Here is a 24,773-nt window from a genome sequence, read left to right as displayed (position 1 = left end):
TATGAGCTATAAACATACACAAATCTGTATATTATACAGAGTGATTAAATATAAATAAGCGCGCCTCTTTTTTTTCAATAATGCAGTTATTCAAAATTTGATTTTTGGATTTTTTAAATATATGTTTTAAGATTATATTATAAATTTCTTGAAATTGTTTGCCCTACTTGGAATGTTATATAAAAATATCAACTTCCGTTTTTCAAATGAGAACCCTCTATTTCTACTGTAAATTATTTAGTAGATTATTTTTTTTCATGAAAAATTTGAGTAAACGAGTATTTTTGAGTTGTTTAACTTGATGTTCTAAGATGTTTTTTAAGAAAGATGTGGGTGTTATGACTTATGAATGATTTTTAAATGTTACTAATGAATACTTATATCATTCATTTAAAGTTTTTAAAAATAGACCAAATAAAATAAATATTAGATCAAATATCTTAATATGTTACATAATACTATTTTTAAGCACTAAAATAATTTTCAGTAGGTACCTATCAATATTCCAATAACTTAAATCAATTCTATAAAATTCCAGATTAAATATATCAAAAAAAATGATCCATTAAATAATTTACATTAGAAAACGGGAGGGTAGTTTTCATTTGATAAGTACAAGATTAAATAACAAAATACTCCTTAAGAAGTACAAACCATTTCACGAATTTCTAAATATGGTGCTTAAGTATATTATACAAAAATTTTAAAATTCAGGATTAATAAATTAATTTATAATGAAAAAATTGAGGATAAGCTTGCTTGGTAAATGTATAATTATATAAAATCTCTTTTATTTCTATAACTAATGGAAACCTTATCTATAAACAGAAAAATATTCAATTTTTGTGATCCAAAACAAAAGTCTTGCGTGAATCATCTTATAGCGACTTAATTACCTAGCATGTTAATAAACTGAGCTATAGACACATTAAACACTCTCCGAGTCTAAAGAAATGTATATACAAAATGTTGTGCTAATTTGATAGATGATTTCGGAAATGAACAAATTCTATTACAAACGCACAATCATTTTTATACATAAAAATAATATAGTATAATAATAACAATAATATTTATTAGACAGTGCCTTCAGACAAGCGAACGAATCTTTTCTGTGATCGTATAAAGTCGAGTGTTTCTATCTCTCTCTTCCTCGGAGATTGTGCAATATTATGTTATCTCATATAGGAGTTTTTTCACTCTTAACGAGTGTCATTCCACGTGATTAATGTTTTTTTGCGCACTCTCCGGCCGCGCAGTAGATCCACGTGTCTTCCCACTCATATCCGCCGCCGCAAAACGACAGCCAAAATATTTGCACATGCATCCCTACGTGCTCATATACGTACAACGTGCGAATAGAGTTCAAAAATGCTATAGGTTCGATTCTAGTGGATTTCCAGTAATGTTTTGTAATCGGACTTTGTTGGATCGTAATATATAGAATACAAATTAACTAAATATATTCTCATAAGTCATAACAATCAAATTTAAGTAATAAAATAATCATATCCAAGTCCTAAATAGAACAAATTATCATACTATATGTATTGGCTTGAAATGGTTCAGAGCAGGCTATCTCTTCTTAAGCCCTCCCCATACCCCATACTTACGAATGCATATATGTACCAATTCACCGTACTTGGTACGGTTTTCCCTTGATTTCGGTCAACGATAACTGTAACACGAGATTCGACCGCCAATACCGCATATGACGGAGCACCTATTTACAACAAAATCTGTACGAAGGTGCAATAAATCGCGAAAATCACCGCACCGTGACTGGTCGTAATTAAATTCAAAGCCCGCAGTCACGGCCGTATATTACAATAATATTATAATATTGCCAGTAAAACGTTTTTTAAATAGTCAATTCTGTATAATTCCATTTTAATATTTTTATTATTGTATTGTCCGATGATTTGCTCGTACCCACACGCATTGAACAAATGTTAACTGTCAAATACTTGTGTTTTGTTTAATAGTAGGTAACGGGGAAAAAAACCGGTATATCATGTCAGCGTTGACTGAATTGTTAATGACTTTTGTTCATTACATCGTATAATGGGCTTGTAACTAAGTACCCCGAGGTATCATTTTATGTATCACTAATGAACATGGAAACCGAAGGCGTTATTTAATAAATTAATCGACATATTAGCATCGCATAAAAATTAATGCGCTCAAAAATAAATCCTAATTAAATGAGGTGTGATTTTAATTAAAAATGGGTGCTAAATATTTTGAACGATCAAACATACAACAATATGTACATTGTCAACATTTTCCAAAACAAAACGAAATTTCGTTTTTAAAGTCGAACTCTCGGCAGTTATCTAATAGTTTTCAAGGCCGTTCGTAACAAACATAATATTTCATCAGGCCGTTATAGCGGCTATATAATATCTGTAAATTGATATTTTGTCTTGTGGTTATGGACCGCTTCAAAATAGATATATCGTGGCCGTTATAATTATTGACGATAAAAACGATGGCTAATATTAAATAACTACACAACATCGATATTGACCAGGGGGCAACGCTGTTGCATATTATAGCCACACCAGCGCATAACCGGCCCCCTTAGTAACCACACCCAAACGTTTGGACCAAAAAACCGCCTCGGGGGCTTTAACTGGTGACAAGGTGATAGTAATCTGGAACGGGTAGGGGATAACCATACGCTGGTATGTTTTTTTAGCCTCATGACAGAAGTGGGATGTATTATGTATAAAATCTTAAACGCGGGCTTGCACCTAGTGATTGGTGTCCGTCTAACGAACCGCATCGAATCGTGCGCGCAGTGTGTTGGTTTTGGTGTTAGTTTAAATTCGATTTCTTCGTGAGTTTAAGTGTTTATATTTCAAGCATCCAGAGAATTACCGCTATGGAATTAAAGGTATGTAAAAACAGTTTTTGAATATTAAAATTCTTAAAATTATATTTTCAAAATATAAAATTATTTTTATGAATTCAATTTAAAAAATACAAAACAATATAATGTACATCAATCAACAAATTAGTACATCTATATTTCTAAACACTAATACGAAGTATATATTGTTTGTAATTAGTCGAGCTTTTTTAATACATCATTAATTATATACACTTCTAAGATGTATAATATCTATTATTTGCTTATCATATTACCTACATAAATTGATTACGACGTATTTTAAATAAATTGTTTTTTTTTACAATTAAAAGGTATTAGCGGTTACGCTGTTATTGGCTGTGAGCTGCAGCTGCCAATATGAAGCAGAAAGTCATCAACACGATGATGGGTGCTCTCATCCACCAAAATATGGACCTAGCAAATCTGATTACACTCAGAGTCTAGTATCTTACACTCCGGCACCCAAACCAACTTACTTCAAGCCCAGTTATGAAGCAGTAAGCTATTCAGCCCCTAGCTATTCAGCTTCCAGCTACTCTGCCCCTAGCTATTCGGCTCCTAGCTACTCTGCACCTAGCTACTCGGCTCCCAGCTACTCGGCTCCGAGTTACGCAGTTCCTGACCCGAGCTATGCATCGCCAAGTACCCCAAAATACTCTTCACCGAGTTACACCAGCAACTACAAGCCAGCAAAGGTTGCTTACTCTGCCCCAGCATACAAGCCAGCAGTGTACTCTACACCCAAATACGAAGCTCCACAATACGTTTCTAGTACTACAGAGTACACACCACATGAATACAAAGGCGATTACAAACCAGCTGCACCATACTCAGTAACCACACCAAAATGTGAAGATGCTGCTCAACATGAGTACACCACCCCAGCACCATCTTACTCATACTCTTCAGCACCAAAGTCATACGCCAGCAAACCTGCATACTCCGCGGCACCTGCAGCATACTCTGCATCCAGCTACTCGACTGCAGCTCCCAGCTATGCTGTACCCAACCCATCTTACTCTTCAGCACCTTCAAGTTATTCTAAGCCCAGCTACTCATCATCCAGCTACTCATCATCTAGCTACTCTAGACCCGCCCCAAGCTACGGTGTGCCTAGCCAATCTTACTCAGCAGCACCGGCCAGCTACTCTCAACCGAAATACTCTGCACCCAGCTACTCCTCGTCAAGCTACTCATCATCTAGTTACTCTGCACCAGCCATCAGCTACGCCGCACCAGAACCAAACTACGCTGCACCATCCGCACCAAAATCTAGTTACTCTTCGTCCAGTTACTCATCATCTAGCTACTCTACACCAGCTCCAAGCTACGCCGTTCCTGAACCAGTGTACGCCTCACCATCCGCACCAAAATACTCTCCACCAAGCTACTCCACACCAGCCCCAAGCTACGCCGTTCCCGAACCAGTGTACGCTTCTCCGTCTGCACCAAAATACTCTCCACCAAGCTACTCCACACCAGCCCCAAGCTACGCCGTTCCCGAACCAGTATACGCTTCTGCACCAAAGTACTCTGCTCCCGCACCCAAATACCAACCATCGAGCTACAACTCGTACTCAAGCAGCAGCTACAAGGCCGCCAAACCCGAATACTCTGCACCAGCACATAAGTCCATAGCTTACTCTACACCGTCATCGTACGTTGCAGTGGCCCCACCAAAATGTGACGAACACGAACAGGAATATGTTACCAAAGCTCCATCATACGAGTCCAAACAATCTTACGCACCAGCACCAGCATATTCACCAGCTGCGTATACGTCAAAACAATCTTACTCATCTGCCCCAATCGCCGTATACTCTCCTCCAGCCGCTTCTTACGGTCCAGCCCCCGAATACTCAGCAGCTCCCAGCTACCCATCTCCATCTTACTCCGCTTCCCAGAGCTACCAGTCCGCATCTTACTCTTCTGCCCCAAGCTACTCATCACAGTCGTACGCTGCTGCACCTGCCCCAGCATATGCACCAGCAGCTCAGTCATACGCACCTGCAGCCCAAACATACGGACCAGCGGCTTCATCATACGCACCAGCGGCTCCATCATATGCACCAGCAGCTTCGTCATACGCACCAGCTAAGACCTACTCAAGCTATGTAACACCACCAAAAACTGGACCAACTAAGAACGTCGTAAACACTCATTTGGAAAATTACGTAAGCATGATAAAAAATAAATAAATAATAAGCTAACTACCAAAACAACATGTTATACAATGTACCTACATACTTCATATTAAAATAAATTATTTTACGTGTTCGAATTTATTTTCTTATCAATTTGAAAATCGTTGTAAAATATTTTATTTGTGACTTTTAGATAAACTTGAGAAAACTAAATTTTTTCGAAACATAAATTAAAACAAATAACAAATATTTGTAATTTAGTGTAGGAAAATAACTTATTTCGCACCAACCGGCTCTCATATGCTAAAATCGTATTATGTAATTTTCCGAGAGCAATACACAAAGATTACGCGTACATATCTTATAACCTAATTACGAATTCCATGACCCAGCGATTTATTGTATTTTGTATACATATTTCAGGATGAGAACCCAAGATACGCCTACGAATACAGTGTTGACGATTCATACACTGGTGACAAGAAGAGCCAAAAAGAAGAACGTGATGGTGAAGTCGTGAAAGGAGAATACAGCCTTGTCGAGCCCGACGGTTCCATAAGAACAGTCACCTACTACGCCGATTGGGACAACGGATTTTTCGCCAATGTCTCCAAAACTCCAGCAGCAGGAGCTAAATACTAAATTTAATTGTATAATTAATATATGTTTTAATTCTTTTTTATACGACGGATATTACGGTATCAATATGCTAAAAAACGTAAGTCCCATCATTGCAAAAATCATATAATGTTAACCCATCAATGCCATATTATATTATCTGCACTTTGCATATATATTTTTAGACCTTAAATTAATATTTTTTTATATAGATTGAGATCAAAAAAGTTCATTCAAATCGAAATAAAAAAACGATCTCACAATCACATTAAAAAACATATCGAAATCAAATATATGTCGACTTGTATACATAAACATCAACATGCTCATACTTTCGTTATTTTATTAATTTAAAATTAAACGAAAAAAAGTACCTAAGAATAAAATACAATTAATCAACGATAATATATTAAACTCTATACAATTAACTGCCGTCACTGATGATTTCATATCTAATTTTTTTTGAAAGCACACAATCAAACGCGTTAAACCAACAACAATAATTGTCTAATTTTATAATAGAATTATATTCTTCCTAGTTCTTTACCTAATGCAATTGTATATATTTATACTTTTCGATGTAAAATTTTTATTATTATATTTTTTTTTTTTTATTATTATTATTATTATTATAATGATTATTAATCTTCATGTACAATCTTCATTTAATTTTTATATATTATTATTTTATGTATCGTGACGATAGAATAGGTTAATAGTAATTTTTGACTTATATAAATGAAAATTTCGTAGTTACCAATACACAATATCTTGTTTTTATTTTGGCAGTGTCAGCAATCGATTGGCGGGGTATATGATGAGGGGGGACAAAAATAGCCTCTAGGGATCTTATCCGCAAGATTTAGGTGACCCGAACGCGTCGTCGTGAGGCGACCGTGGCGGTGTGGTGGCGTCGGTCTTCGGAAACCGGTCCGAGGCGCCCCCGAGGCTGATATATATATTTCGTTATTTATGTTAATCTCTCCAATGTGGGAGCAAGAGATAATATGTAATACCTGTGCAAACTGTGTGTGCAAACAACCGCCGTAGCGCGTATTTATGTGCGTTATTTTCTATTCCGACGAGAATGTTGTGGCGGCGTCAGCGTAGGTACATAGCTGCTATAACCAAGACGCGTGTGTCCAAAACGAGAAGTAACATAGTTATGCAACGTAATGAGATCGACCTGGAACTGTCACACAACACACACAGGCACGCATGCACACATATACACACTTAAGGCGAATTACGCACTCGTACCTGTTTATAGTAAAATATAAATTGTTCCTTTTTAAACCAATCTAACCTAACCTGTAGTAGTAGCCAGTAGGTAGCGCGGACAGGACTACGTGAAGATATGGCTGACTGAAAACGACGAGGAAATCGGATGACTCGTCGATGTCGCGGTCATCGCGCATCGGCCGAAAGACTTGTGTTCGTGCGACGAGGTCTCGGCGGTCCTTTTTTATAATTATTAAATGCCCGCCGGATAAAACTGAAGTGGACCGCAAAAGCGAATGTTACGGTGACACGAAAAAGCACGTCGTCCGCCACAGCGGTTGACCGACGCGCGGACACGTCGCGTTATATTTTTCGTCCTTGAGCTGTCGGCGAGAGGCCGCGAGATAAAAAATGAAACGTACCCACACGACGACAAAGTATAAGGCGGCTCCGGTGCAACATATAATATTTTAATTCGATCACTCAAGGCTTGAGAACGTTAATTAAGTCAAATCGAACGACACGGTTAAATAATGTTTTCATAATCTTAGAAATTATAATTACAGTTGAGGAGAAAGCGTCGACAAAGCTCATATTATCAACTCGCACAAGGTAAAATATATTATGCCAACGTATACACTTGTACCGCGTAAATTTTTCTATGGAAATCCAAAAATGTTCTGCCACCTACGTGTTTTGTTTATTTATAAAAACTTTCCTAATACATTGTAATAATGATTTATTGCGTATGCACCATGTTGAATCATACATTTTTCGATCAAAATGGACGTTTTTTCAATTAATTTCAAAAACAATTATAAGCACTTATCGTTTCGTTTGTTACAGATATTTTATTTAAATAATGTACGTAATCGTGGGTGCAATAAAAACGTCTTTTACGGTGATCTTTTTTAAAAATACACGTATAATTGATATGTTTGCTAGCGAAAATATGAATAATATCCAACTGTACTAGAAGTCATACTGCGTATGTAAGTACTGCAACTGATATAATAAATAATTGCTCGCGTAATGATATCAAAAAGTACATAATAAACCGTTAATAACATGGTATTTAAGAACGAGTTTAAGATAGTTGTGTAAAATATATATGTATACGTTATATATACATTATACATGTATGAATATCAGTATACGGTGTAATAATTATTACTCGTGATGATTAAATATTAAAAATTAATTTATGAGTAATTAAACTCTCAATTTCTGTTACGCATCCGGTACGCCGATACACGTAACAAAATATTTACTTTCGATGCAAGACTTTCAGCTCAGTACGTATAGAGGTATCCGTTCTACGTAATTATATTTTTAATACATGAAATCAGAATGTAATTATATGATATACATGTGTACTCTTTGTAAATATAATATAAATGGTCAAGAAATAATAATTACTTGAAACTGAACAATAATATTATATTATACATTATAATTTAAAAATAGCGCTTAAAATCGCGTGATAATAACATAATATCAAAATAACCGGAGTAATTCATTTTATACAATATAATATTCGTCATTAAGTACTTGATTTAAATATTTATAATATTATTAAAATAACATACCTAGGGACTGATGAGTCATACTAAGCTCTAAGGTCATTCATAACATTTTAAATTTTGATAAGCGTTACAAATTTAAAAAATGTAATTTGTTAATAACTAATGTACGATATTATATCCCAACAACTAATTATAACAATGATATTTATGACAATTTATAAATCAAATATGTATGTAAATTATAAGCATACGACCGTGAGTCACTAACAGATATTAAGACTTATTTTATTATGCAGATTAACGCTCGATGAGAATAGATTATGTACTACACACTATAAATTAATAAAAATATATTAAATCTTACATAATAAAAACCATAAAGTAATAACTATTAACTATTTGGTGTTATTTCAAAAATAATTGTGTATTTAGACCAATTAGCTATTTCACCTTGTATTTTTTTTTTTCAAACTTTAAAAATAGTTAAACCATTACTAATTCTATTTTTATATTATTTAAATAATCTTACATAATTGAAACTATAAAAATGCATATATATTTATTTGTACAAGGTAATCCATTTAAGTATCTAAACTCATTATTTAGAAAAGTCCAGAGTTTTTTTACATAATTACATAATCGAATGTACTTGTAATAACTATAAAATAACATTTAAGAAAAAAAAATGTATAAGTAGGTACTTCAATTTTTATATCGTTTTCATTTTTAACGTTTTACTTTTTTTAAATTACAACATATATTTTTAATTTTATATTATAAAGCAAAATTTGTTTTGAAGTGTTACTATAGTTCACTAATCCTTCGTAATTTGATTGTTATGTACGAACATAATATTAAGCATTCAAAAATACTTTTTTACAATTATAATATAATTAATTATGTTTCTTTTAAAAAATTACAACTTTTCGTATTTTAAATGGATCATATTCAACTTTTTATATAATATAATTAAGTATACAGGTCTGATTAATTATAATAAGTAAAATTTAGTAAATACAAAATATCATTAAGCATAATAACTTTAAGCTTTAAAGAACATTAGTAACAATCAAAAGTACATTATTTCATAAACTTCATGCAGGTTCCATTTTTTTTCAGTAATTTTTGCTGGCCATGTCTATTATTATGTATTTGTATAAATTAACTTTTTTTAAAACATATTAGTTTTAAATTTTAAATTTTTATTTATTTAACTTTTGATAATCAAATCATAACCTTTGATTCATTAATATTTTATAAGTACTTAACAATGCGCCTCTATTGCCTATACAATACGCCGTATAACATAAAAATATAATTTAAAAAAATTGTGTTTACTAAAAAAATAGAGCAACTTAAATGGCTTAATAAATAATATAAATTTGAACTAATATCTACGTTCTAATATTTACTTTAAAATACGAGATTTTATAGTGTCCGTTGCATTGTTAAGAGCTTGAAAACAAGATGACACAGATACCAAGTACAGTAGTTTTATTATAAATCATAAGTATCTCAATAATTTACGTATTTTACATTCATTGATTTTATAATCAAATATTTATTATTAAAAAGTATTCTATATTATAAAATCATCCATGAATAAAAAACTTAAATATAATGCATATTAATACCGATAATATAATTATATATAATAAAATATATTCAGCCAATGCATAGGTACGTAAGTTTGTTTTTATTTTATTTACAGATGTATCAAACGGGTTTTAAATGAAGTAAATTCATATTTCTAAGTTAAGTACATTTTATAGAATTTGGCTTTCACGTAGAGTAATAATATTAAAAAATTTACGAATTAAAAATAGGCCTCGCAAAAACATAATTTAAATTAAATCAATTTTTAATCTCAATCTTTATTAGAGCTTTAAAATATACCTCATATACCAACGATTTTAAACTAACTTGTTAAAAAAATAAGTAAACTATTAATATTAGTTCAAAAATCGATTGTTAGGTTTCATTCAATTTTGTAGTAAATTACGTTAAGTTATATAATTGAAAGTAAAAACGAATACATATGTATTATAATATACACTATATACATAAATGTGTACAAAATCATAAAAAATATAATATATTATTAAATATCAGTATATGATATTAAGTATTATATAATATGTATAATACGAGTAGCTTTTATATTTTAAAATCGCTCAAGGTTACTAATATACATCGATATTGATGTATTATTACCCCATGATAGAACAACCTTACCCTAAATTTGAGTGTGATTATAAAAATGTAATACTTATATATCATAATATTAGTTTCAATATTATGACGATATTGCATAGTAATAAAGCGATGGAAGAAAACTTAACGTTTATATTATATTATAATATTGCGGCTCGATGAATGGAGCAATTGAAATCTGTCTTAAATAAACCAGTTTACGTCATATCAAACTATTTATCAATATTTTTAAAAATGATAGTACAGTAATAATCAACATTTAAATCCGCATATATATAGTATACAGTTAAATGATTTCCGTCATTATAAGTCTTCGAAAATGTAAAGTGAAATGACGTTGGACACGTGTAAATTAGTGTTCTTGTATACCTTCGTGTCAGAATACTTTCATTAAATATAATTAAATATTTCATACAAATAGTAGCGTTAATAATTTAAATTATTATTTATGTAGAATATTACGTTCGAAACTATTTGTAGATACCTAATAATATAGGAATAAATTATACATTTTGTAGTTTAAACAGCATAATATACATTTATATAGGTACCTGTATTCTAAGTAAATAGTGAAAATAATAATAATTCGATTCAGTAAAAGTTTTAACGAGTTGAAATCGTTTAATAAATATTTTATATGCGTAAAATAAAAAATATTATCACTATTTTAATAATATTGCAAAGAAAGTATAAACTGAAAATATTTTATACAAATTATATAGTAAAAAATAGATGTATACTAGCTTCATATATTAGGTATATATATTTCGTTGGTTTTGTGTGAGGAAGGCCAATGCTTCATTTGGACGAATTTGAGTTTATTTGACCATTATCATTAATACTTTATTACGTTATTTGGCATGTTAAAATGGCCAATATTTCTTATACAGTAGACGTTATGCCTAATTAATACGTATTTTGACCATTTTAAAATTGATCAATAAGCTTATAAATATATAATATATGTAAAAAAATAACATGTAATACATTGCATTGAATATAATTATAAGAGTTTGATAAAATGTTATTTTATTTAAATATTAAAAATTGTTATTTTATATTTTAGTACCTATTTTTTATATTTGTTATACGCTCGCCCCAATTAAGTATACATATAATATGTTGGTAGCTAAAAAAAATTCCTCAGACAAACGATATGCATATGACTTCATATTTAAAAAATATAAACTACATTGTTTAGATACGTAGATGATCAAAATAAAAGTGATTGAATCTAAACACTAACCTAAACATAAATAGTACCTGTTTTATATATTATATACGTTTATACATATATGATCAAAAGTTGAAATCTATAAACAAAAAATTTTTCAATTAATTTAAAAATGTATTTAAAATGTTTCAGTAAAAAAAGTTTAGCATTTAATAACCTTACTAGATCCTCGTGATTAAATAATTTGCTGAAATGGACAGTAAAAAAAAAAAAATTCAACTAAATATTATGCTGGCAATCAACCTAATTCGTCTAACAGATGTCATAAATAATATCGACTATAAAAACGTTGCTTCTTTTTACTGCTGACGCTCATCAACCAACACAATTCACATTACTTAAATTGACCTCAATCAATGGCCAAAATGTTCTGGTCGTTTGTCAGACGATGAAAAACACAACAAAAACAAATGTTCTTGATGAAATTTGAAATAAAACGGAAATAAGTTGTGTCAGTTAAATTCATAGACACATAAATTCTATGATAATAACATTATCATATTTTTATCGATGGGCGTAACTCGATAACGCTGAAGCTAGGTTTATAACTGCAACATCTATCATATATTTTAACAGCAACCTAACACGTAACATTGCTAGGTAAATGTGACAAGTAATTACAGCGTATGACTGCCGTCTCTGATGCAAAAATCGAGGTTCAACGGACCTCTCGTAACATCATCAATTAAAGTAACATAAGTAGTAACTACTAACTCCCTACACCTGCTGGTTTTAATCGCCAAAATCGATTCTTTAGTAACCATCGCCGACCAAACGGATTTTTTTACTTAATTTTATCACCATGTCCAAAACATAATATTATTTTTAGTTATATTTTATTAAATATTATAATGAAAAAAATAACTATAAATATCCATTCAAAATATTATTCTATAAAATTAATTTTTTATGTGTGTTTTGTCTACCTTCGTCGATTCAAAGTGATTGTATGTTGACACACGTGGCAGTACACCTGTGATACAATCTATAGTATAATAATAATAATAAAAATATTATAAAATATGACAGTTAATAATTATTTTATTATAATATTCTATTGTAATTTGAATTCATTCGAAAATTGAAAATAAACAGTTACGTGAAACGGCAAAAAACCAACGGACTGTTAACAGTAATGTCTGAAGACAAAATAGTTTAAATATATTTAATATAATTCAAATAAAGATTTCAATTTTGTTCAAATAAAAAAAATTTAAATCAGGTAATCATTAATTTAATATTTATTTTATTTTTTACATATTGTTTAGTTTAATATTGTATAATAAATTATTATCTAAATAATTATTACAAAATATATTATATTATACATCTACCGAAATTATTAAATTATATAATACATTTATATACCTACTAAATATTATTATAAACATATTTAATAACTATTTCAAATGTCTTTTTTATATTTTAAGAACACTAATAATTTTACTAAGAGATTTGATTATAGCTTAAATTAATTTAAAAGTAATCCATATGATCAAAACACAAAAATGTTATTCTTATTTATCGCAACATTTTATAAGCAAATCAACGTTTCTAAAAATTGTCGACACATTAATCTTTAAAAAAATATGCTCATTTATTATATTATATAATAAATCTCTAAATAATATTCATAAAATTTTCAACAGAAACCATTATTAAGAAAAAAAAAAATGAAAATTTATCAATTCTGGCAGAAAATTAGTATTTTTTTAATACTTTTATATATTTATTTTCTGTTGGTGATTATTAATCAAAAACAACAAGTAGATAATATCTCCGAAGAAAGTTTAAATGAAAAGCTAACCAATGCTCTTTCCGAGCTCGATTATCTGCATAAAAAAAATGCTAAACTAAAACATCAAGTTATCGTCTTAAATAAAAGGTAAACTTATTATACACTTATTATATTTCTACCTTGAATGAATATCATATAGTGTTTTTTTTTTTTTTTTACATACATATTTTATATTTTCAGGATGAGAAACTTAAAAAAAAATGTAAGTATACATATGTGTATTTATAGTATCATTTTTTTCATTAACCAAAGACAGACTTTCATATTATTTTGATATATTATATGATAGCTTTTATTACAAAAAATTAAAATTCTAAAAATACGTGCATCTTACTCAAATAGTTTCTCTTAATTCAAAAATCCAATATAAATCAATTTTAGAATAATATGTTCCAACGCATTCTGTGTCAAAATATTTGTTTCTATGTAGTTTTAATTATAGAATAATAATAATTCGTTGAAAATACACCTATTTTATTCAAATTAGAATTAGGATGATCCAGTAAAAACCAAGTTCACTATTATAATATCACAAGTGCATTTATATACAATTATTGTTTTTTAATAACTGATAACGCTAATAATTTGTGCCCTATAGTAGTATAGCATCAGAACATACACTAACCATTAACTGTAACATTATTCTAAGACCATGATATAGCACGACTGCCGTTGATTTATGTTCTCAAATAACTTCTTTTCATTAATAACTACAAAATTATCAAACAAGTGACAATATTTTTTGCTTATTAAATCAAAAAAATGTAACTCATTAATTATTGTAATGATTATCATAATAAAGAACTAATAATTAAGAACATTACCTTTTATTTCAATAATTATATACTTAATAGATAAAATAGATGCATAGATTGGTACTTAATAATAAATAAATAATCTAAAATTTACTAACTTACTTTTTAGCTTTTTTAAATTTATGTATGTTTTTTTGCTAATCAAAAAATATATTAATTACACACTTTATAGTATTATTACTAGTTTTAAATTATTTACCAATATTTATTTTTATATATTTTATTGGAAAAAAAACGATTGTTTTAAACATTTTTGAAATATATTTATAAATTTATTGTTTATTTAATAATTTTTTAATTGATTAAAAGTATAAAAAATTATTTATTATTTTAAAAAGTACTTAGAATATTTCACTGTCAACCTCTCAAAATACTGATTAACAATATTGTCTATTAGATACCACTTTTAAAGTTGAATATTAAAATATTTTTACTAGGTACTTCTAAAAAAGATGATATGTCCGATGTATCGACTCATCTCATGATCAATAATACGTCATTTTAAATCTAATGCATTTAACCCCATGCTTAGAATCTAAAATATTTTAGTGGTCAATAAAAAAATAAAAAAACATAATAATAAAATTTGTTAAATACCGTATATTAACACATTTATGTACTTATTTATTACATTTAATCTATTACAGAACTCAAAACAAAAACAATTAAACAGGCCGTCTGAAAATTATGAACGACTCCGTCGCCGTATTTATTCCAACACAAAAGAGTTTTGGAATTACATCAGTTTTGAACTACGATCGTTAATGATATCAATGAAAAATAAAGTTCCGTTTATAATTTATATGGAAAAAACTATTAACAGATATTATAGATCATTATTGAATGATATCGCCAAACTTGCAGTGGTTGATGGTTACTCACAGTGGAGACGAAAAGAATACATCTATCTGAGTACTTTAGTCAACAAAAGAATAAAAATTTTACAAAATCCACAAGATTGCTCCAAAGTGAAAAAACTCGCGTGCAACTTAATCTCAGTAAATATAAATGCATACAAACATACAAAATATAAGTACATTAGAGCCTCATTAATCTGGCTAATTGGGGCTAGGTTGTCCGGTTTAATGAAAATCCAAATTAAACAAAATAACCAAAAAAAAAAAAAAAAACGAGTATTAGAGATTTATTTAAAAATATATGTAATAAATTATAATATAAAAATACAAACATATTATTAGGCCCAAAAAAATCATTATTAAGTTATCTTTCTTTATAATCAATTATTTTATTAATTAATTCTTGCAAATACCTTAAATGTTCGTAATATGCTGTGATATATTAAAATCATTGTTATCTTCGATTTATTTAATGACAATATTTAATAGTTTTTTATTCCACTAAGTTTTGGCTCTAGGTTAATAATAACGTTTATTTCATCCTGGTTATATTCATTCATTCAAAACACTCTTCAGCAATCATACTTTCAACAATATTCTTCTCATTTAAAAATTAAAATGTAATGTTCTAGATCACCATAATTTGCTTCTAGTCACACTCAGTATTTTATAGTATAGCTGAGTTTTTAAAAGTTTCTTCCGTAAATTAATCAAAGTTAATGATTTTATATCTTTGACAGCAGACGCCAAATTAAATATTATGGATTATTTCAAAACAAAAATGAAAACACCCTTAAATGGCTGTCCAGATTAAGCAAAGTATCGTCTAATGAAATTCAAATTAATGAGGTTCTACTAAATATTTATCACAAACCCTTAACACGAGGTTTCAATTGTAAAATTGTATGCAAAAATAGGCTTGTCACACCAAGACCCCGAAATCAAATTTCGATTACAATTTAGACGTAATATTTTATCAATTGTCTAGAAACATTTTGTTTTTTGTTCTTTAGAGATTAGCTGATATTAATAGCAAGATTAGAAACAAAATGTTTCTAGACATATGAAAAAATAGTAGCTAATTTGTAGTCAAAATTTTGAAGTCAAAGAGCTAGTGTGACGGATCTTACGAAAGCGTGAGTCGTTTATTTGAATGTTTATACTTAGGACTGTCTGTCGTGTGGCTATAGTTGTCGCTTACACCATCTCGTCAATTGTATGGTTGTAGCATACGCTACCAAGAGAACATTGATCCTAAACAATCCCCACAATTGGGGATTCACTAGTGGTGGATTCACAGCGCTGTTTTTTCCACTAAGCAATACATGTACATCGTTAAGCAAGAACGAAACAGTTCTATCTTGGCCAGGTAATATAATTTATTTACGACAACAATGATTTTCAACACCATTAGAGTTGTAAAAAAATAATGCTTGAGAAATTTAATTTTGTATTTTACTTGTAACTGGGTTATTATCGCTCCACCCAGACACATACATTTTCTATCGACAGTGCCTTTATATTTGAATACATTTTTCTATTACAAAGTATATTAGATACGATTGTTTAGAAAAATAAGCCCTATTGTATTTCGAAATAAATGTTTCAGAAAAAGCATTTATGAATAAAATAAACAAATACTTAAGAAATATTTAAAATTCTTTAAAACTATTTAAATAATTGTATCTATTCATACACTTTAAAAGATTAGCAAATAACAAATAAGTTCTAGTATAAAACACATTATATTATTAAATAATATTTTTATGTATATAGGTAACGATAGTATTCAAGTGGTAAATCTCAGTCTTCCCATCATAGCGTCCGGAGACTTAAATCGTAAGTGGAAGCCGCAACCAACGCCGTTCAATCCGCTAGTATTACCCGAAGACTTGAGCCAAAGATTAAATGCCTTGCACGGCGACCCTGCCGTCTGGTGGATAGGACAATTCGTCAATTATTTAACTCGGCCAAAAATGTCAACTATCGACGTTTTTGAATATTACGAAGACTTTTTCAAATTCGCCGGACCAGTCGTCGGGTACATATTATCTACGTATAACATAATTTGACATTTTTTGACGCAAGATGTCGTTTGTATAAAATAAATTTGATTGTCAATATTTATAAACAATAAAAATGTGTCCTTCATTCAAAATGTGTTAAAAATTCCATACGCAACGAATATAACGGAAAGAAGAATTAAATATATATATATATATAATTAAAAATAGGGGTTATTTTATGTGAAATAATATATTATAAAACTAAATAGTATTCCGTTACTTTAAATTGTAGTTTTCGATCAAATATTTATGAACATGAAGATTTATTTTATTTTCAAACAATAACCGATAACATATTTCATGTACTATATAAATTCTATTTATTACTTTTAATTTACTAAAATAGTTATAACGTGGTAAAATACTTCTATAGTTAATAGTTATATAATATTATATTGAAATGATATTATGTGATATGAAGTATTAAAATTGCATATACAATACGCCGTGTAACTGAAATAAAGTATTATTATTTATAAGTATTAACTAAATACACGTAAAAAAATATCCGTAAGTTAGTCGGATAAACATCAATGATATGATAGAAAAATATACTTATCACAATTAATACAAAAAGTATTAAGTTAATTGCATAATTACAAGAACACTTTAATAATTGACATTTGTCATTATACATTCTTTAGTGTGCACATCACACGAACCAAAAAAATTAAATCATTTCATAAGCTAGAAGAATACATGTACCACGTCGAAGAGTATTACAAACTACAAGAACTAAATAACATAATAATAAACTCCAAAACAATATATTTAGCTACAGACGACCCAACGTTATTTAAAGAAGTCTATGACAAACAAGTTAAATTTTTTGTTTTTTTTACATACGTAATTATAACAGCGTTACATTTTAGATATACTGAATACAAAATACTTGGTGATGCAGATTTATCAAAAACTGAGTCCGTGAAAAGCCGAGAGTTGGACAATTCCATTATCAATATCAATATCAACATCCATTTTTTATCTCGGTATGACTATTTAGTTTGCACTTTTTCATCCCATGTACGTCAAAATCATTATTTCACTACAATTATAACACATTAGATAATCCCATTCTTTAAGTAACCGAATATTTCTAAATTCTTGATTAATAAATATATTTCAATCAATAATAACTAAGTATATAATTCCATAAACAATATGTTTAACTTGTGTGTACAATAAATCAAAATAAATGTCTTAAATCAATTACTATATTATTTATATTGAATTTTATATACAACAAATCTTAATCAGTATCCTGTCTATAAGACATTTTTAAGTTTTATAAAGAACCTATAGTCATATGTTAGTATAATTTAATATTTCCTATTGTGAGTTTAAATAAATAGGTACTCATATTTTGGTATTTTTTTTTTATTATTATTATTTACTCTATGAATTTATTATTATTTTGTTTTTTTTTTTTTTTAATACAATAACTTAATATGCATTTCATTTATTTAACCTATTTTTTATTAACTTCAATTTTTGTATAGACTGAATAATTTTTCTGTATTATGAGTTATCAATTAAAAAAAAAAATTATAAAAATTTATTCAAGTTGAAGTAGTGTTACTAGACGCCCCTTTCAATCAAGTCGTCAAGCGTTGTACTCTTTTTATAATATGTCTATTACTTGTTGTATCTTTTTTATACAGATTCTATATATTTGTTTTCACGATATAAAAAAAAAAAAAAAAAATGAATAATCAATTTTAGTAATAATTAATATATTGTAAATATTGATATTGATAACCACGACAACGTATCGATTGGATGAACAGACACAACGAGAATATATGATATCCAAACTCTTATTTAGAAACTTAAATTCTATTAATTTTAACTGTATATTATAATTAATGAAACATAATTCACGACTTTTTTAGAAAAAAAAGTTGAATAAATCCAATTGAATTAAATTTTGTTTGTTATTAAAATAAAATTTCTGCATTTCACTTTTCCTTGTAGATTTGCCGATTAGCTTATGAAAAAATGAATGGTCCCAAATTTGAAGATGTATCAGCTCAGTTTACCTCGTTAGATGATTTATATTATTTTAGTAACCAAGTTCGTAGATTGAATATTGCTGTATTACCTCATAAAGCAAACAAACCGAAAGAGATGGATCTACAAGTGGGTGACGAAATCGAATTCGCTGAAAATCTATGGAATGGTTATTCAAAGGGAACAAATTTTAGAACAAACAAATCTCTTTTGTATCCTACTTTTAAAGTACCTTATTAGTAACTTATTTCATAACATTATTATTAAATACCTATATATATTACGAAATATTTTTTTTAGGTAACCCGAAAAATCGAAGTTATGTCTTTTGCCAGTTATCCTGATATGAAAATAGACGCTGAAGAATTAGAAAAATAATTACATTCATAATTTACTTATATTTATTAAAACAATAATATAACTTATGAACGTTGAAATGACGATTGGTGAACTGAAATAAAAAACATAGATACAGTAAAAATTGTTTATTTTTTATTTTACGAGTAATGTCTATGAACCAAACCATAATTTTAAAAATAAGATTTCATTAAATTATTAGCTGTTATTTTATTTAATTATCCACTTAACACATTAAAATATTGATAATATGTACAAATTATCTGGATAATTTACGAAATCAATATTTTATAAATAATATCTTTACTTTATCCAATAAATATGAGTAAAGTTTTCAAAGAACCAAAATTTTTTCAGCCAAAATCAAATTTTATCTGTGATGAATATTAGTCAGCATTGGTTGACGACCGGTGGCTCATGCAACTATTCAATATGCACCGCTCTAAAATGACAATTAAATTGAATATTTTATATTTTTAGGCATTTTCTTAAATGTATATTTGTATCTATAAATGATAATTTAATAATTTAATTGTCAATTATTTATTATATCCCCTGATCTTATACTACTTAACTTTTGGAAAAAAAAGAAAAAGACGTTAGATTTCTGAACTGACGTTTTTCGTTAATATATTGAAATATATGAATAAAATTAATTTAAATTACAAAGTAAAAATCAACTTATTCCTGAAATTTAGTCATATATTAAGTATATTAAATCTTTTAAAGTTAAGTTGAAACTTTAACGGTCTCATTTTGATAAAAATGAATTTACATATTTTTTTGTTTGGTAAAATCTTTTTAAATTTTCATTATTTAAATTTTTTAGATCTATTTGATAATTCAATACAAATTTAAAAATCGATTTTATTATTTTAAACGATGTTTGCAATATTTCCATTTACTTGCCAGTCCATTTTATCGAGTTTCAATAAAAATAATAAACTTTTAATTCCGAGATTTTCTTAAAGATGTATTCAAACAATCATATTCACTTCATTATGCTGAACTCGCTCCATCGTTTTCAAAAATTAAAAATGTAGGTGCAAAATATAATTGTATGTTAAAATTTACATTGTGTGCAAATTGATCTTTTCTTTTATGAAAAAAAAATAAAAACCAACACGAACTACGCTTAACAGATGATCATTTCATACATATTCTTAAAGCATTCATGAGAAATGTTTATGTGGAAATCAAAAAAATAGTGAACAATATCTTAACAAAAATCTTATTAAGTGTATTCATTAAGTATTAAACAGTTGAAATTTGACTATTATCTAATTTTTCACACATTTTTACATTATTTTAACATTTTAAAATAAGACTTAAAATTTTTAATTTTTATCCGAGTAGATCCGCAAAACTTTTTAAGCTTTTGAATTCGATCTACCTTTTGACGACAATCTAGAACAAACGCTTGCCATAACTCTTCAAAATCTCGATTAGGTGCACAACACTAACCCTGAACTAACAAATATGTAGATCATAGCCTAAACCAAAAGTGCATCATGTTGTAGTTGGCATTAATTACTATTTTATTGCCGCACTAATAAATAGTATATTATTATATCAGTATATCACGAATATATAATTTGGAAGATATTTACTTAGCTTCTGTGTCCCTTTCGCTTTTCAAAATTATTAATATTTCATATACATTTTAAATTGTCGATTGCATTTAGTCTGTTAATAAACATTTTTTTTTAACTCTACGAAAGCTTTAAAAGAAAAATCATCGTGTCACATTTCTCCGTGCAATCTATGGCGATACGATATGCTCACAAAATTGTATTGTTCTCTTTACGGCTCGAGGTCTACGACATTATCGTATATATACCTACTTCAAAATTCGTTTTAAAAAAAAAAAAAAAAAGCATACAATCGTTTATGACACCATAGAAAAACAAGCGTAATACGTTTTTCAAGTAAAAATATTTATTTTTTTTTGTGTTTCTATTAAAACAGAATATATACGTTAAACGTATATTTTACATGTAAAATAAAAAAATAAAACAGAACTAGGTATTATACGGAATTTCTCCCACTCCTTTCAACGCGCAAATAATAAATATAACGTTATATTATATTAAAAATTATTAAGTATGATAGTATATAATAATAAAATTGTGTACGTTTATATTTTATATTTTTAGATTACAGAAATTTAACGAAAAAAAACACAAACCATCCTATTATACTGCAGTATTCCTTATCTTATCTTTTAATCGTACTAACACACATAATATTCTGCACAGACGTTTGCATTGTTTGACGTTTTGAATTGTTTTTTTTTACCATTTTTCTTATGTTTGTGCATGTGTATAATGTATAATAATTATACCCAATACATAGTTTCTGAATACATATTATTACATTTTTTTCTTGTATTTTAAAATTATTTATTTTCTTTGATAATATAGAACTAAAATAAAATTTAACCAATTTGAAGCCCAAGTCGACCTAGTCTATACTTCCAAATCTTTGTATAAGTATATAATATCTATACTTACCAAAAAAACCTCAATTTTTCTTAAATCCAATCTAATGTAAAGAAATAATTTTCAAATAAATATAATATGTTCAATAAATGATAAGTATAATAAATATTTCGCACCGTTCCATTTATTTGTAAACGTTAATATCACCGTAATTATGATTTATGTTACCAATACAGGCACAAATATTACAGTAACAGAAGCTGCTAAATAAACCATTAATACACATTGATCAATAGAACATTTGTTTTACACATGAATACGCATAATTAAAAAAATATTTTAGTATGTTTAAAAACTGTACCTATTTTAAACATTTCTTATAAATGTATAAAATATTGTACCCTCATGTGGTTGTGGCCAAATAGACCTCTTGGGCATAATTTATACGTTACTTTATGTATACAAATTACATTTAATATACCTACTATCAGACACTTTGTCATTTTACTAGCCGTATAATTAATATAAAACTACTTTAATTATCTAATTTTTAAGCCAAATATAAAAAAATAACATTATGTTTATTATTTAATTAAATTACGTTTTACAAAAAATGGTCATTTCGTTTTTACACGTCTTATAGTTTATATAAATGGTATTTTTATACCACGTTCCTCAAAAAAATACAATACAGTAAAACCTCTGAATAGCGGACACTCACGGGACCGACCAAATTATCCGCTATTGGGAAAAATTGATAAAATAATATGTATGTAACGGGACTATGTCGGGACCGGAAATTTTGTCCGTTATTGAGAGGTGTCCGCTAATTAGAGGTGTCCGTTAAGAAAGGTTTCACTGTATAAACATCAATCTCATATTTATTAATAACTACCAAAGAAACTTACAGTAAATTATTGTTGATGAACAGTTTTACTCTGGCCAGATAAGTTCATCGTGATAAATCTCTCGTTTTTCGTAACAGGCACAAATTCAGAGTAAATATCTATAATGAGCCATTCATATTACACAAATATTTTTCTCATATATTTTTAACTATAAAAGTATGATAAAATTACTCAATTCCTTTTTTTATACATTTCATTTATTAAGAACTTAAAATTCACCTCTCCAATATTTATTGTACGGTACTATGTTGATAAAAATAATTGTAATTGAAATATTTTTTTATTTTACTAACCTAACTCCTAGGTAATAAATGGAAATCATTGTTTTGATTGAACCACTATTTTGCAAAAAAATCTTGTTAAGGTCATTAACTCGTATCGTGCAATGATTGATTTAATACAAGTTTCTCAGAAAAATTGTGAAGTTTAATTTAGTCTCCTCGCCCCACTACAGTATTCATATTTGAGTTTATTATATATACCAAAACCACGCTAACATATAATAAACTATTTCACAAAATTACTTGATTATATATTATAGCCATCGAAAGCACTCAAGTGATAAATCTTATTCTGCCCACGCAGGTATTCGCTGCCAAACGTTTTCATCCTCTTATATTCCAGTTAAACTGCCTGAGGACTTAGCTAGACGAATAAACGTCTTACACAATTACCCCGTTGTATGATAGATATGCCAGTTCCTCAAGTATAAGTTTCAGCCGCAACCATCCACTAACAATGTATTTAACGAATTTAGCTTATCAATAAATTTCTAAAAACCAATTGCGGGGTAAACATTTCTATATTATATAATACTGATAACTGATACATAGACCCACCACATATTGTAAATAGAAACCAATTATATTTTACCGTATTCGCATTCATATTTAGTTCGGATAAGATCAATTGTGATTAAATTAAGTCCACGTAATGAAAAAATTTTAAAAATAAGAACATATATAGTTATATCATTAATTTTAGAGTATAATTTATTCTAAAATCAAACTTTTATGTTGATGTGCCTAGAGGTGGTTTAAATGTATATAACATAATATGTTGATGAAGTTAGGACATCATTTACAAACTAAGATGTATAATTTTAATTTTCAATTAACTAGAATAATAATCATGATTAAAATTCTTCCAATTTCTTTCACAACACTAATTAAATTTAACTAAAATCAGGTGGAAAAAAAAATTTAATTAAATACACTATATTTTATTGCACCATTTTCAAACCATCTCTAGATTCGTTGTAACGTATTGTAGCTCTATTGCTGGTATTTTATGGTTAATTTTGACTTTATATAGATAAAGACTTTATCTACAGTATACGTAATAATTAGGTACTAATTAATAGCAAAACCAATTTTTTCACAAACGCAAATACCTATAAAATATTTAAAAAATTAAATAATTGTTAAAAAATTTAAAATACATTCAAAATAAAAAAAAAACCACACTGCTATTGCATGGATACAATCTTATAAATTGTGTGTAAATAAAATGTGATATCATATAATAACATAACATATAAATCTCTCATAACCCTCCTTTTTCCAATTTACCATCAACAAAAACTTAAAAAATATACTTAGGAAATATAAAATAATTTATAGATACTTATATTACATGAAAATTATTTGATTTAAAAATGAATTAATC

General features: G+C 28.1%; 2 protein-coding genes across 2 annotated transcripts; both read left to right on the top strand.

Annotated features, from left to right (window-relative positions):
* The first annotated feature begins 2,751 nt into the window (after positions 1-2,751).
* On the top strand, positions 2,752-5,971 carry LOC112599701 (extensin-like). The gene is made up of 3 exons (XM_025346727.1): positions 2,752-2,899; positions 3,208-5,070; positions 5,464-5,971. Exons 1-3 carry the CDS (start codon positions 2,888-2,890, stop codon positions 5,680-5,682), a joined length of 2,094 nt encoding a protein of 697 aa, XP_025202512.1. The 5' UTR covers positions 2,752-2,887; the 3' UTR covers positions 5,683-5,971.
* Positions 5,972-13,658: 7,687 nt separating this feature from the next.
* Positions 13,659-19,777, top strand: LOC112599738 (alpha-(1,6)-fucosyltransferase-like). Its single transcript, XM_025346788.1, has 9 exons — positions 13,659-13,738; positions 13,832-13,853; positions 15,114-15,464; positions 16,491-16,692; positions 17,100-17,364; positions 18,034-18,197; positions 18,255-18,412; positions 19,364-19,627; positions 19,700-19,777. The coding sequence occupies exons 2-9, from the start codon at positions 13,833-13,835 to the stop codon at positions 19,775-19,777; spliced, it is 1,503 nt and encodes a 500-aa protein (XP_025202573.1). The 5' UTR covers positions 13,659-13,738; position 13,832.
* Positions 19,778-24,773: the final 4,996 nt, after the last annotated feature.

The sequence above is a fragment of the Melanaphis sacchari genome, unplaced genomic scaffold (genome assembly GCF_002803265.2).
Source record: "Melanaphis sacchari strain LSU unplaced genomic scaffold, SCAv2.0 Contig54_pilon_pilon, whole genome shotgun sequence".
NCBI lineage: Eukaryota > Metazoa > Arthropoda > Insecta > Hemiptera > Aphididae > Melanaphis > Melanaphis sacchari.
Note: the sequence above shows the minus strand (reverse complement) of the source record. Positions and strands in the feature narration are given on the sequence as shown.